Source organism: Balaenoptera musculus, chromosome 1 (assembly GCF_009873245.2).
Source record: "Balaenoptera musculus isolate JJ_BM4_2016_0621 chromosome 1, mBalMus1.pri.v3, whole genome shotgun sequence".
NCBI classification, from domain to species: domain Eukaryota; kingdom Metazoa; phylum Chordata; class Mammalia; order Artiodactyla; family Balaenopteridae; genus Balaenoptera; species Balaenoptera musculus.
Window position 1 is genome coordinate 87,952,165 of NC_045785.1, and position 16,899 is coordinate 87,969,063.

The 16,899-nt window shown below is 39.7% G+C and overlaps 1 protein-coding gene across 3 annotated transcripts in view; it reads right to left on the minus strand.

Annotated features, from left to right (window-relative positions):
* FRRS1 (ferric chelate reductase 1) overlaps window positions 1–6,997 on the minus strand; it is a 50,798-nt gene extending 43,801 nt beyond the window's left edge. Inside the window, exon 1 of one of the 3 annotated variants that reach the window (XM_036834536.1) lies at window positions 6,958–6,997. Coding sequence is in view for 1 of the 3 variants with exons in the window: in XM_036834520.1 (XP_036690415.1) it covers window positions 2,211–2,225 (15 nt within the window). In the remaining 2 variants the exon portion in view is untranslated. Of the gene's footprint in view, window positions 1–2,210; window positions 2,328–2,470; window positions 2,505–6,957 lie in introns of those variants that run through there. The other 2 variants (XM_036834526.1, XM_036834520.1) reach the window with 2 other exon arrangements.
* Between the last annotated feature and the right edge of the window lie 9,902 nt (window positions 6,998–16,899).

The window sequence follows — 16,899 nt, forward strand, 5'->3', positions numbered from 1 at the left end:
CACTTCTAGGAATTTATCCTATAAAAACCCCCACACAACAAACAGCACAGGGAATACAGTCAACATTTTATAATAACTTTGTATGGAGTATATTCTATAAAAATTTGAATTACTATGTTGTACACCTGAAACTAATATAATATTGTGAGTCAACAATACTTCAATTTAAAAAAAGAAAGAAAGAAAGAAAAAGAAACCCCCCACAATTATGCAAGGATTATTTGTAATAGCAAAAATTTAAGACAATTTAGGTGGTTACAAAGATATACTATGCTATACCCAAACTCTAAAATACTGTGTACCCACTACTACAGATAACCAACAAGGATCTATATATAGCACAGAGAACTATATTCAATATTTTGTAATAACCTATAAGGGAAAAGAAGCTGAAAAAGAATAGAGATATACATATATGTGTGTGTAAGTGTGTGTGTGTGTGTGTGTGTGTGTATATCTGAATCACTTTGCTCTACACCTGAAATTAACACATCATTGTAAATCAACTATACTTTAATAAAAAAAATTTAAAAATAAAATACCGTGTACCCATTTAAAAGAATGAAATAGAGTAGACAGTGACCGAAATAACAGCTAATAATTACTGACTGCTTTCTAAGAGCTAGGCATTCTTTTAAGTTCTTTGCGAGTGTTAACTCTTTTCAGAAAAGCTTAAGACATGAATCTGCATGTACTCAGGTGGAAACATGCTCCTGCCACAATGAGGAATGAAAACAAGCAAACTACAAAATGATACGTAATGTACCAAGTGCATATAAAAGAAAAGGGAAAAGAAAAAACACCGTGCTTTAACCGTTCTCAATAGTGGTTAGCCCCTAGGAAAGTGTTTTCAATATGGGAAAAGAAATGGACTTCTTTTTAATCCTCTTTGAATTTTGCATATTTTTTAAAGCATGTAGTGCTTTGTAATTTAAAAAACACTACAAGACATGCATATTTGAAGACAGTAAAGAAACACATTAAATTAATTGTAAGGTGTTCAGATTTTTTTATTTTCTCTATTTTCAAACATTCTATATTACTTTTACTGTTATTGTCATTCAAGGTCCATTTAAAATGCTATCAACTACTCTGTCCTATGAGACAGTGTGTGGTAAGGACTTTGAAATCACATAGACATAGGTTTGAATCCAGCAGGTACCACCTTAATGACTGACCTTGGGCAAATTATTTAATCTCACTGAGCCTAAAATTTCTCATTTTGTTAGAGACAATGCTACCAATATCAAGGGCTTTATGTGAAGATTAAATGAAATAACGTCTACGAAACATTTAGCACAGTGTCCACCATAAACCAGGTCTTCCATTAAAATCCTTTCTTCCTTGGAATTTTGCCTAATTCTGCCAACTTTAACCAGTCTCTTCTGCGAAGCTCCAAAAGCTTTGGTTTTTTTGCTAATAAAAAATTTTATCACATTTTTCGGCCACAACTGGTTGACTTGTCTTAAGGCAAATTTCTGAAGGCAGCAAAGGCATCCTACTCCTTGATCTCCTTTCACAATGACTAGCAGGCAACCTTGAAAACAGCACTCAACACAATGCACTACAATGTGCTCTCCAGGGAATCTGACATTACCTAAATGGACAGGTGTGAAACAGAAGGTACAGCCAGCAAAAGGAATCCACATACTGGCTTATTAAAAGACTTAGTAGAACTCATCCCTTTTAACAAAACCATCCTTTAAAAAGTCTAGCTCGTTGTTTTCAGTAAATCAATAGACCAAATTTTAGCCTCCCACTTCTCCACTATCCAAGTAAACATGCAGAATCTTTCTACTTTTTCTTTAATTCAGAGAAAAAAGAAAATATCTGAACTAAGAAGTTTAGCTTTATAAAGAAATACTTCTAATAATACATTTACAAACGGAAAACTCCCCTTTGCCCTTAGGGCAGCACAAGACGTAAAAAAATTAAGGGCAGAGGTAACACCTAGTCACCCCAGAGCGTCTCTGAAATTCCAAAGGCACACCAGAGGTGGGGGTGAGGGGAGCTAAGATTTCTAAATTAAAAGACACTTTAAAAGCCAAATAGGGTTCTAAGTAACCTCCATATAGGTAATTACGCCATTAGCTTTAGATAAAAAGGGAGTTTCCATTGCTTAAAATTAAAAACAAAAAACAAAAACATAAAAACACTGACGCATGAATAAAGTCAATGCTTTTCATGATCCCAGACATGTCTCTACTTACAATCACCCTTTTCATGGGATTAAAGCGCCGTAGTCAAAGTCACGTGATTTGTCATTAATCTAACTCGTTCGTGAGCACTCATTAGCTCAACACAAGCTCGCAAGCTCCAGAACACAGTTTGTTAATAAAGCATCCATCCTGCGTCGCCGACCGCTCGGGTCAGCACAGGCGCCTGCTCTCTCAGTACTGTCACCGAGCTGGATTCAATTTTTAAGCGCTCTGCGAAGAGCTCGGACATGAAGAAAACAGGAGACACTTACCTCGAGAAGCAAAGGCAGGCTATCCAACTTCCGGTTTTTTTACAACTTATATCTCATTTCAGCAGCTGGGTGGAGCCAGTTTAACCATAAAGAGAAGAGAACGTTTCCCAAACTGAACCGCAAAACTGGATTTGCAAGACCAGTGCTAGTCTTAGGACTCAGTTTCTGAGAATTAACAATTCTGTTTTACACAAAGGAACACTTTTTGCCAACTAATAATTGTTTCACCGAGAAAATTTAAGTTTTTGTCTTTAACTATAAAACCATTTGAAAATACAACCTGTCCTATATAACGCTAAGTAAAGACAAACCAAAGAACCTGTTTGTGCTTAGTTTAGGGTTGCCAAATTTAGCAAATTAAAGTATAGGATGTTAAATTAGAATTTCAGATAAACAACAAATCATTCATTAACATAAGTACTGTCCTATGCAATATTGGGGATATACTTATATTAAAAAGTGATTCATTGTTTTCCTGAAATTCAAATTTACTTTCTATTTTATCTGGCAACCCTATCTAGAGAATAACAGTAATTAGCAAACTATTTCAATTAACTACAAAAGGTGTAATAGAATCAGACTGCATAGAAATGAAGCCTTTGAAAGTGTAAATGACATAATGCAAAAGAATTCTTTTATTACGCAAAATTTACCTTGGAATTTAGGAGTTTTGTTTGTTTTTGTTTCTTTTTAAGCCTTTAATCATTGTTTTTCCAAGATTCTTTTTGCAAAAAAAAAAAAAAAATTCAGGGCTAGGAAAAGATTATGTTCTGAAAATATTAAACACTTCAGACCATGACTAACATGTGCAGACTGGAAAAAAGACTTTGTCACACACGCCGTGACCTGTGATCACTGGTTGGCAGCCACACTAGTAAATTCTCTAGAACCATTTCAAAAGGGGAGAAAAGTAGGGAAAGAACGCCATCACTTTAATCTTTCTCTTTAGGAACTTGTCACAAGTAACAAAAGCCCCCTTTACAGGATTTTAGAGAGAAGCTTTAAATAAAGAAGATGCAGCTCTGGTTTTCTATCCTAAAGCTGCTTGGAACGTGAAAGAATTTAAACTAAAAGTCAGTTGATCTTCAGTCCTTCCATATAAAGCGTCAAGTGGTGACATAACTTTCTCTAGTTTTAGTTAGATTCTTTCCAGGAATAGTCCCCAGTGGACGCTTTACATGCCAAAAGCATGACAAAAAGTCTATAAAACAAATAATTCTTAGAATATACTATCATAATCTTTAATCCAAAATACAGTAGAAAAAACTGAATGGAGAGGCTTAGCACTATCTAAAACCACCCTTTCCAGGCCTATCATTTCCCTGAAAGTCCCCAGTTATAATTCCCCTTATCATTCCCTCCCAGAAGTTCACCTCAGCGGGGTTCCTTCATCAGCTACTTGTCAGCTGCCAGAAAGGAAACCCAATTTATTAAAGTCTTCAATGGACCCTGGACTCTGAGAAGTAGATACTAGCCTATTGGAACCCACTCTCATGTCTCTAAATTAGTAGTTCTCAAATTTTTGGGGTTTCAGGACCCCTTTGCAACTCCTAAAAATTATTGCAGCCTCTAAGAGATGTTTGGTTATGGGGGTGATATCTGTCAATATCTATTGTATTAAAACAATAAAGTGAGAAATATTTAAATACTTATTCACAAATTCCACAAATTTATTTATGGACAAATGACAATAATGAACTCTACATGTTGACATGGTATTTTTTACTCTTGCTTTTATAAGTGTTTTTCAAAAATAAGAATTTAGTGAGAAGAGTAGTATTGTTTAAATTTTTACAAATCTCTTTTGTGCCTGGGTTAATAGAAGACAGCTGAATTCTCACGTCTTCTTCTGTATTCAGTCTGTTGCAATATCATATAAGCACATCATGCAGCCACTGGAAAAATCCACTGCATACTCATAAGAGAATGAGAATGAATAAGGCAAATAAAGTAGAGCAAGAACAATAATAACGATCTGTTGAGCTTCTGTTTTGACCAAAGCACATGAATTATCATATCCAAGTCTCACAAGGACTCTAGGTAAAAGGTATTTGTTATGGACATTCTGCAGCTGAGAAGGCTAAGGATGTGCCTGGCTAAGTAAATAGCCCAAGGTCAGGCAGAGAAAAGTGACTGACCGGTTTCTAAGCCAGAGCTACTAACTCTCTACACTGTCAAGTGTGAATGAGGGCTGATGGACCAAACTTAAAAACCTTCCTATTATAGTCAGCATTTCATTAAAAATTACATTGAAGTAAAACATCTCCAATTGATTAGACCCTGCCTCAACTCAATAAAACCAAACCCACTGTCTAAAATGGACTCATTCTCACTCAGCCTTTAATTATGGCCATCTCATCCAAATTCATCCCCTCTTCTCTTTCTCCACTGCCATCACTCTGGCTTAGGTCCTCATTACTTCTCCACTGGACTGTGGTCATTATCTACTAAGTGCCTCCAGTTTCTCATCAACCTAATAAGCCATCCCACATGCTATCATATTAATCTTTCTAAAGTATAACTCACATCATGTAATTCTTCTGCTCAAAAAACCTTCACTTACTACTTATTACTGAATGAATGAATGTCCAGATTCCATAGACAGATGGTCAAATGAAATAATATCTGTAAATCACAGTGCCTGACACAGAAGTATTTAATAAATCATATTTAAAAGAAAAAAAAATTTTTTTTGATTTGTGAATGAGATGCCCCATCTTCCCAGTGCTTCACAATAAGAAATTGTTCCAAAATTACCCATGAACTTCTAACCAAACTCTGTTCACTAAATCCATATTTCAAATGTTCTCTGACAACACAAAGCCATTCTCAGCATTAGATTAGTAGTAGCAACATTCTTCTTCATAATTCTCTTTCTACCAGTTCCAGGTCACTTCACATTATTCTCCTCTAAACACAGTCTACTCCTTAAATTACTCAACATAATGTGACTTCTCTACGATGAATGATCCTGAAGAATATCTGCCACTTCACCCAAACCCTGGCTAAAATTATCTGTGTCTTCAAAAGATAACTAACGTTATTACTGAGACCCAGTTTTGCCTTCTCTGGATAAAATTAATCTCTTGAAAAAATCTTTACTTTCACCATAATTATTTTTACCATAAAAAAAAATGGAGATGATCTGAAGTCATAGAAGTCTACTCTAATGTAAATACATAGAGGATAACTCTTTGTGGCATAGGACATTGCCTTCTAGTAATTATTTTCAATTGAGATATTTCCTTGTTGTGACACACTGTCCTACTCACTGTAGAATGTCTAAGCATTCCATTACTCCAGCTATTAAATACAGAAGCCCTGCTCTACCCATTAATAGTGATAATCCAAAAAATGCCACTACACATTTCCAAAGTTGCAGCAGGAAGCAGATATAAGGTATGAGAGTGGATCCACTGTGTAAAGCTGTGATTAGATGAGTCACTCTGGGTCCCAGTGGAATGAAGCATTTTGCTTTTGAAGAAAATAAATACCAACAGGGGAAAGAACTAGAGTATTACCACATTTTAGTAATAGTACTGCTTATTTAGGTTGACAGGTGAACTCAAAAGAAGCTTGGCTTAAAACGAATGTGAAAAGGCAAAGGAGTGTAGTGAAAAGAGCACTAGATCATTCTGGACAAATCACTTATCTTCTCTGTTTTTCTTACCTCAAGAGTAAAAATGAGACTTCCCTGGTGGTGCAGTGGTTAAGAATCCGCCTCCCTATGCAGGGGACACAGGTTAGAGCCCTGGTCCGGGAAGATCCCACATGCCGCGGAGCAACTAAGCCCGTGCGCCACAACTACTGAGCCTGCGCTCTAGAGCCCACGAGCCACAACTAAGAGCCTATGTGCCACAACTACTGAAGCCTGCATGCCTAGACCCTGTGCTCCGCAACAAGAGAAGCCACCGCAATGAGAAACCCGTGCACCACAACGAAGAGTAGCCCCTGCTCGCTGCAACTAGAGAAAGCCCATGCGCAGCAACGAAGACCCAAACGCAGCCAAAAATAAATTAGTTAATTTTTTTAAAAAATTAAGAAAAGAAAAAGGGTAAAAATGAGGGATTACAACCGGAACCATATATCCTCTAAGGTTGCATGCCAAATTCTGAATGCAGGTTTCTGATGGCCAAGAGGAGACACATAATGGACCAGAAAAATACTAGATTTTTAGGTGAAAGGTCACTTTAAAAAAAAAAGAATTATCACAATCATCCAACAAATATTTTGTCAAGTACCTACAACATGGCAGATATTGTGCTAGGCACTAACCTATATTTGTACAAAGTGGTTCTACATCTACTCTAATACATTGTGATTTCTTAGGTGGATGAGAAAGAAAAGGAAGAAAGAAAGAAAAAGAAAGAAAGAAAGAGAGAGAGAGAGAGAGAGGGAGGGAGGGAGAGGCACAATTACCTGGTAAACCCATGTGCCTACACACATGCAGTCTCCAGAAGCTGGAGAGACAAGGAACAGATACTCACCTAGAGCCTGTGGAGGGTGTGTGCTTCTGCCAACATCTTGACTTTGGCCCAGTGATATTGATTTTGGACTTTTGACCTCCAGAACTGTGAAAGAATAAATTTTTGTTGTTTTAGATCCCAAGTTTATGGTAATTTGTGTCAAACAATAAACAGTATTGAGGCTGCAAAGAAAAAAGAGCTTTATTTGGGGCCTTAGGAATTGCAATTTGGGAGACACAGGTTCAGGGAAAACCGAAAGAGTGTTCTAGGGAAGAGAAAGAGTCAAGGGCCCACAAAGACTAAAGCCACACAGCTGCCAAAGAACCGTGACCACCCCTGACGCAAGTCAGGAAACATCTGTCCTCCAGGAATCATGAGCTGTTCTAGGGCAAGGGCCCAAACAAGCAGATAGGCTGCCAGGAGCCACCCTAGAGTAACGGTCCAACAAGGATCCTGAGTAGGACAAGAATCAAAAGACCAGATTTCATCCAGGCCAAGATGCACACAAGTCACACCTCCTCAATGGCCTCCTGGCTCATTTTAGAGAGCTCTCTTAGCAACACCAACTCCATTTTTATTTTCCTTTCACATTTGTTACAGTAGTCACAGGAAACTTATCAACTCCCCTTTCCAATTTCTTCTTTATTTTTATCAATTAGTGGTACCCATTTTCCTCACCACTCAAACTAAACCTGGAGGACTTTCAACATTTTTGTCTTTTTCATATTTTATAGCTTAGAGTTTTTCAACTCAGAGCCACAACCCATTTGTCAGTAGACTGTAAAATCTTTAGTGGTCACAATCAGAAAACTGTTAATGAAATAAAATAGAAAAAAGTAGCAGAGAAAATACCGTTATATGATAAGGGTAAATGAATGCTATTTCATGAGCTTTTCTGATTATGAGTACATATATCCTGGTTTGTGAGATAAAATGTATTTCTTACTGTGGGCTATAGCCCAAAATGTTGAAACCAACTGCTTTTAATTTCCCCAAGTCAATTATCAGTTCCTTCTTTCTCAATATTGTTGGGAATGAAGAAATTTTCCTCTACCCTTCTAGGTTCTTCTGGATGGTTTAAGAATTAAATTGACATGAAACAGAATAACAAGAGAAAATCAAACAAAATTTTAATAACATGAACACCTAGGAGAGATCCAGGAAAACTGAGTAACTTGCCAAAATGGCCTAAATCCTCACCTTAAGTACCATCTTCAGCTAGAGACAAAAGAGGATGTTGGGGGTAGTAGTTTGGGCAATTTAAAGAGGAGGAAGGTAATTGACATAGAGATGGAAAAGCAAATGTTTGGTAAATAAATGTTTGCTGGGCCATGCAGAGACTATGGGACACAGAGTGGACTCTGATCTCTAGGTCCAGCTGAGTCCCCATCCCTCCCCCTCCCCCGACCACACTTAACTCATATCTCTGGTGATAGCTCTATTCTGGGAACAGGCCCTTTATCTAAATTATTTAGGCAGCCAAGGAGAATGTAGAAGAGAGACTTCCTGAGTCTTCTGTTTCTTAAATATACTCAGCCTAAATTAATCCTCATGCCAAAGAGACACATTTAGGGCTGGCAAATTTTGCTCCCCTACAATACTTATATGTAAGCCTTCTTCCCACAGACTATCGAGGGCCAAAGGCAAAACCAGAATGTGTAAGAGAAAGGGGATAGGAAAAAAAAAAACACTGTAGGCAGCCTGGAAATAGTGAATCTTTTTGTCCATTTTTAGCATAAGCTAATTCACTGATAGCTAACTAAGAGTCCAGTCTGGATGGTATGCCATTCAGCAGGCTGGCTGGAGTCAACAAAGATAATAATTTCAGTAGTTTATGGATTCTCCAGGAAACTTTGATAATCCCTATGGAGCAAACAGGAGCAGCTGTCTCTTCATGATGGCTGCCATGTCTGTCCATTGGTCCCAACTCTGAGAGGCACTTCTGCACTTGTCTGATACTCTCCTCCAGTCTCTTACTTCCCATCAGCCAACAGCAGAGCTGAGTACTGATCACATCAGTGATCTAAGTGCTTAGGAGAGTTGCTTAGTAACTAATCACTCCCAGTGCCTTCTCTGGGTCTAAACCTTTGACACACTGTTCTCTGCTGACCCCAGTAGGTCACGTTTGCTCTTCTCTAGCCTAAAATGGGATATTTTCTTTTAAGATGTTAAAAATAAGACTCTAAGTTCAGAACACTGAATAAATTCTTGACCTGAATGATTAATAACTTTACGTCTCTGAGAGCAAAGGAAGCAACAACCAGAATTTTATCTCTTGAGTCAATTCTGATCAACAGAGAAATTTTGATGAATCCAAAGATAGAAAACTTGAGGGAAACAGGAAGAAATTGGAAGTGGTGGCATCTATTTGGATGGGAAGATTGGTGGGAAACAGGGGAGGAGCAGGTTTGAAGGGTAGAAACCGAGAGTTGAGTATTGGACATATTAGGTTTTAGATGCCATTAAAATATCCAAGTGGAGATATCTGTTGATATACATGTATGAAGATACACATTTGAGTCATTTGCACTATGGTGTGAGCATGGATGGAAAAAAGAAGAGGCCTAAAGAATAAGCCTTGAGGATGCTGAGAAGATGGCGGAAGAGTAAGACGCGGAGATCACCTTCCTTCCCACAGATACAGTAGAAATACATCTACACGTGGAACTGCTCCTACGGAACACCCACTGAACGCTGGCAGAAGACGTCAGACCTCCCAAAAGGCAAGAAAATCCCCACGTACTTGGGTAGGGCAAAAGAAAAAAGAAATAACAGAGACAAAAGAATAGGGACGGGACCTGCACCAGTGGGAGGGAGTCGTGAAGGAGGAAAGGTTTCCACGCACTAGGAAACCCCTTCGCGGGTGGAGACTGCAGGTGGCGGAGGGGGGAAGCTTCGGAGCCACGGAGGAGAGCGCAGCCACAGGAGTGCGGAGGGCAAAGTGGAGAGATTCCCGCACGGAGGATCGGCGCCGAGCAGCACTCACCAGCCCGAGAGGCTTGTCTGCTCACCCGCCGGGGCGGACGGGGGCTGGGAGCTGAGGCTCGGGCTTCGGAGGTCGGATCGCAGGGAGAGGACTGGGGTTGGCGGCATGAACACAGCCTGAAGGGGCTACTGCGCCACAGCTAGCCGGGAGGGAGTCCGGGAAAAAGTCTGCAGCTGCCGAAGAGGCAAGAGACTTTTTCTTCCCTCTTTGTTTCCTGGTGCGCGAGGAGAGGGGATTCAGAGCGCCGCCGAAACGAACTCCAGAGAAGGGCGCGAGCCGCGGCGATCAGCGCGGGCCCCAGAGACGGGCGTGAGACGCTAAGGCTGCTGCTGCCACCACCAAAAAGCCTGTGTGCGAGCACAGGTCACTATCCACACCGCCCCTCCCGGGAGCCGGTGCAGCCCACCACTGCCAGGGTCCCGTGATCCAGGGACAACTTCCCCGGGAGAAAGCACGGCGCGCCTCAGGCTGGTGCCACGTCACGCCGGCCTCTGCCGCCGCAGGCTCGCCCCGCATCCATACCCCTCCCTCCCCCCGGCCTGAGTGAGCCAGAGCCCCCAAAGCAGCTGCTCCTTTAACCCCGGTCTGTCTGGGCGGGGAACAGACGCCCTCAGGCGACCTACACGCAGAAGCGGGTCCAAATCCAAAGCTGAACCCCGGGAGCTGTGCAAACAAAGAAGAGAAAGGGAAATCTCTCCCGGCAGCCTCAGAAGCAGTGGATTAAAACTCCACAAACAACTTGATGTGCCTGCATCTGTTGAATAACTGCATAGACAACGAATCATCCCAAATTCAGGAGGTGGACTTTGGGAGCAGGATATATTAATTTTTCCCCTTTTCCTTTTTTTGTGAGTGTATATGTATATGCTTCTGGGTGAGATTTTGTCTGTATAGCTTTGCTTTATAATAGCTTTATTTTACTTCACTATATTATATCCTCTTTCTTTCTTTCTATTTTTTCTCCCTTTTACTCTGAGCCGTGTGGATGAAAGGCTCTTGGTGCTCCAGCCAGGCATCAGGGCCGTGCCTCTGAGGTGGGAGAGCCAACTTCAGGACACTGGTCCACAAGAGACCTCCCAGCTCCACATAATACCAAACGGCAAAAATCTCTCAGAGATCTCCATCTCAACATCAAGACCCAGCTTCACTCAACGACCAGCAAGCTACAGTGCTGGACACCCTATGCCAAACAACTAGCAAGACAGGAACACAGCCCCATCCATTAGCAGAGAGGCTGCCTAAAATCATAATAAGGCCACAGACACCCCAAAATACACCACCAGACGTGGACGTGCCCACCAGAAAGACAAGATCCAGCCTCATCCACCAGAACTCAGGCACTAGTTCCCTCCACCAGGAAGCCTACACAACCCACTGAACCAACCTTAGCCACTGGGGACAGATACCAAAAACAATGGGAACTACGAACCTGCAGCCTGTGAAAAAGAGACCCCAAACACAGTAAGATAAGCAAAATGAGAAGACAGAAAAACACACAGCAGATGAAGGAGCAGGGTCAAAACACACCAGACCTAACAAATGAAGAGGAAATAGGTAGTCTACCTGAAAAAGAATTCAGAATAATGATAGTAAGGATGATCCAAAATCTTGGAAATAGAACAGACAAAATGCAAGAAACATTTAACAAGGACGTAGAAGAACTAAAGAGGAACCAAGCAACGATGAAAAACACAATAAATGAATTTAAAAATACTCTAGATGGGATCAATAGCAGAATAACTGAGGCAGAAGAACGGATAAGTGACCTGGAAGATAAAATGGTGGAAATAACTACTGCAGAGCAGGATAAAGAAAAAAGAATGAAAAGAACTGAGGACAGTCTCAGAGACCTCTGGGACAACATTAAATGCACCAACATTCGAATTATAGGGGTCCCAGAAGAAGAAGAGAAAAAGAAAGGGACTGAGAAAATATTTGAAGAGATTATAGTTGAAAACTTCCCTAATATGGGAAAGGAAATAGTTAATCAAGTCCTGGAAGCACAGAGAGTCCCATACAGGATAAATCCAAGGAGAAACATGCCAAGACACATATTAATCAAACTGTCAAAAATTAAATATAAAGAAAACATATTAAAAGCAGCAAGGGAAAAACAACAAATAACACACAAGGGAATCCCCATAAGGTTAACAGCTGATCTTTCAGCAGAAACTCTGCAAGCCAGAAGGGAGTGGCAGGATATACTTAAAGTGATGAAGGAGAAAAACCTACAGCCAAGATTACTCTACCCAGCAAGGATCTCATTCAGATGTGATGGAGAAATTAAAACCTTTACAGACAAGCAAAAGCTGAGAGAGTTCAGCACCACCAAACCAGCTTTACAACAAATGCTAAAGGAACTTCTCTAGGCAAGAAACCCAAGAGAAGGAAAACACCTACAATAACAAACCCAAAACATTTAAGAAAATGGGAATAGGAACATACATATCGAAAATTACCTTGAATGTAAATGGATTAAATGCTCCCACCAAAAGACACAGGCTGGCTGAATGGATACAAAAACAAGACCCATATATATGCTGTCTACAAGAGACCCACTTCAGACCTAGAGACACATACAGACTGAAAGTGAGGGGATGGAAAAAGATATTCCATGCAAATGGAAATCAAAAGAAAGCTGGAGTAGCAATTCTCATATCAGACAAAATAGACTTTAAAATAAAGACTATTACAAGAGACAAAGAAGGACACTATATAATGATCAAGGGATCGATCCAAGAGGAAGGTATAACAATTGTAAACATTTATGCACCCAACATAGGAGCACCTCAATACATAAGGCAAATACTAACAGCCATAAAAGGGGAAATCGACAGCAATACAATCATAGTAGGGGACTTTAACACCCCACTTTCACCAATGGACAGATCATCCAAAATGAAAATAAATAAGGAAACACGAGCTTTAAATGATATATTAAACAAGATGGACTTAATTGATATTTATAGGACATTCCACCCAAAAACAACAGAATACACATTTTTCTCAAGTGCTCATGGAACATTCTCCAGGATAGATCATATCTTGGGTCACAAATCAAGCCTTGGTAAATTTAAGAAAATTGAAATCGTATCAAGTATCTTTTCCGACCACAATGCTATGAGACTAGATATCAATTACAGGAAAAGATCTGTAAAAATACAAACACATGGAGGCTACACAATACACTACTTAATAACGAAGTGATCACTGAAGAAATCAAAGGGGAAATCAAAAAATACCTAGAAACAAATGACAATGGAGACAGGACAACCCAAAACCTATGGGACGCAGCAAAAGCAGTGCTAAGAGGGAAGTTTACAGCAATACAAGCCTACCTCAAGAAACAGGAAACATCTCGAATAAACAACCTAACCTTGCACCTAAAGCAATTAGAGAAAGAAGAACAAAAAAACTCCAAAGCTAGCAGAAGGAAAGAAATCATAAAGATCAGGTCAGAAATAAATGAAAAAGAAATGAAGGAAACAATAGCAAAAATCAATGGAACTAAAAGCTGGTTCTTTGAGAAGATAAACAAAATTGATAAACCATTAGCCAGACTCATCAAGAGAAAAAGGGAGAAGACTCAAATCAATAGAATTAGAAATGAAAAAGGAGAAGTAACCACTGACACTGCAGAAATACAAAAGATCATGAGAGATTACTACAAGCAACTCTATGCCAATCAAATGGACAACCTGGAAGAAATGGACAGATTCTTAGAAATGCACAACCTGCCGAGACTGAACCAGGAAGAAATAGAAAATAAGAACAGACCAATCACAAGCACTGAAATTGAAACTGTGATTAAAAACCTTCCAACAAACAAAAGCCCAGGACCAGATGGCTTCACAGGTGAATTCTATCAAACATTTAGAGAAGAGCTAACATCTATCCTTCTCAAAATCTTCCAAAATATTGCAGAGGGAGGAACACTCCCAAACTCATTCTACGAGGCCCCCATCACCCTGATACCAAAACCAGACAAAGATGTCACAAAGAAAGAAAACTACAGGCCAATATCACTGATGAACATAGATGCAAAAATCCTCAACAAAATACTAGCAAACAGAATCCAACAGCACATTAAAAGGATCATACACCATGATCAAGTGGGGTTTATCCCAGGAATGCAAGGATTCTTCAATATACGCAAATCAATCAATGTGATACACCATATTAACAAATTGAAGGAGAAAAACCATATGATCATCTCAATAGATGCAGAGAAAGCTTTCGACAAAATTCAACACCCGTTTATGATAAAAGCCCTGTAGAAAGTAGGCATAGAGGGAACTTTCCTCAACATAATAAAGGCCATATATGACAAACCCACAGCCAACATTGTCCTCAATGGTGAAAAACTGAAACCATTTCCACTAAGATCAGGAACAAGACAAGGTTGCCCACTCTCACCACTATTATTCAACATAGTTTTGGAAGTGTTAGCCACAGCAATCAGAGAAGAAAAAGAAATAAAAGGAATACAAATCGGAAAAGAAGAAGTAAAGCTGTCACTGTTTGCAGATGACATGATACTATACATAGAGAATCCTAAAGATGCTACCAGAAAACTCCTAGAGCTAATCAATGAATTTGGTAAAGTAGCAGGATACAAAATTAATGCACAGAAATCTCTTGCATTTCTATACACTAATGATGAAAAATCTGAAAATGAAATTAAGAAAACACTCCCGTTTACCATTGCAACAAAAAGAATAAAATATCTAGGAATAAACCTACCTAAGAGACTAAAGACCTGTATGCAGAAAATTATAAGACACTGATGAAAGAAATTAAAGATGATACAAAGAGATGGAGAGATATACCATGTTCTTGGATTGGAAAAATCAACATTGTGAAAATGACTCTACTACCCAAAGCAATCTACAGATTCAATGCAATCCCTATCAAACTACCACTGGCATTTTTCACAGAACTAGAACAAAAAATTTCACAATTTGTATGGAAACACAAAAGACCCCGAATAGCCAAAGCAATCTTGAGAACGAAAAATGGAGCTGGGGGAATCAGGCTCCCTGACTTCAGACTATATTACAAAGCTACAGTAATCAAGACAGTTTGGTACTGGCACAAAAACAGAAATATAGATCAATGGAACAGGATAGAAAGCCCAGAGATAAACCCACGCACATATGGTCACCTTATCTTTGATAAAGGAGGCAAGCATATACAGTGGAGAAAAGACAGCCTCTTCAATAAGTGGTGCTGGGAAAATTGGACAGGTACATGTAAAAGTATGAAATTAGAACACTCCCTGACACCATGCACAAAAATAAACTCAAAATGGATTAAAGACCTAAGTGTAAGGGCAGACACTATCAAACTCTTAGAGGAAAACATAGGCAGAACACTCTATGACATACATCACAGCAACATTCTTTTTGACCCAGCTCCCAGAGAAATGGAAATAAGAACACAAATAAACAAATGGGACCTAATGAAACTTAAAAGCTTTTGCACAGCAAAGGAAACCATAAACAAGACCAAAAGACAACCATCAGAATGGGAGAAAATATTTGCAAATGAAGCAACTGACAAAGGATTAATCTCCAAGATTTACAAGCAGCTCATGCAGCTCAATAACAAAAAAACAAACAACCCAATCCAAAAATGGGCAGAAGACCTAAATAGACATTTCTCCAAAGAAGATATACAGATGGCCTACAGACACATGAAAGAATGCTCAACATCATTAATCATTAGAGAAATGCAAATCAAAACTACAATGAGGGCTTCCCTGGTGGCGCAGTGGTTGAGAATCTGCCTGCCAATGCAGGGGACACGGGTTCGAGCCCTGGTCTGGGAAGATCCCACATGCCACGGAGCAACTGGGCCCGTGAGCCACAATTACTGAGCCTGCGCATCTGGAGCCTGTGCTCCGCAACAAGAGAGGCCGCGATGGTGAGAGGCCCGCGCACCGCGATGAAGAGTGGCCCCCACTTGCCACAACTAGAGAAAGCCCTCGCACAGAAACTAAGACCCAACACAGTCATAAATAAATAAATAAATAAATAAAAGAACGTGAATTTCAAAAAAAAACTACAATGAGATATCATCTCACACCAGTCAGAATGGCCATCATCAAAATATCTCGAAACAATAAATGCTGGAGAGGGTGTGGAGGAAAGGGAACACTCTTGCACTGTTGGTGGGAATGTAAATTGATACAGCCACTATGGAGAACAGTATGGAGGTTCCTTAAAAAACTACAAATAGAACTACCATACGACCCAGCAATCCCACTACTGGGCATATACCCTGAGAAAACCATAGGTCAAAAAGAGTCATGTACCAAAATGTTCATTGCAGCTCTATTTACAATAGCCAGGACATGGAAGCAACCTAAATGTCCATCAACAGATGAATGGATAAAGAAGATGTGGCACATATATACAATGGAATATTACTCAGCCATAAAAAGAAATGAAATGGAGGTATTTGTAATGAGGTGGATGGAGTTAGAGTCTGTCATACAGAGTGAAGTAAGTCAGAAAGAGAAAAACAAATACAGTATGCTAACACATATATACGGAATCTAAGGGAAAAAAAAAAAAGGCCATGAAGAACCTAGTGGCAAGACGGGAATAAAGACATAGACCTACTAGAGAATGGACTTGAGGATATGGGGAGGGAGTGGGGTGAGATGTGACAGGGTAAGAGAGTGTCATGGACATATATACACTACCAAATGTAAAATAGATAGCTAGTGGGAAGCAGCCGCATAGCACAGGGAGATCAGCTCGGTGCTTTGTGACCACCTAGAGGGGTGGGATGGGGAGGGTGGGAGGGAGGGAGATGCAAGAGGGAAGAGAAATGGGAACATATTGTATATGTATAACTGATTCACTTTGTTATAAAGCAGAAGCTAACACACCATTGTAAGGCAATTATACTTCAATAAAGATGTTTAAAAAAAAAGAAACAGAGCATTCATATCACCTCAAAATGTCCCG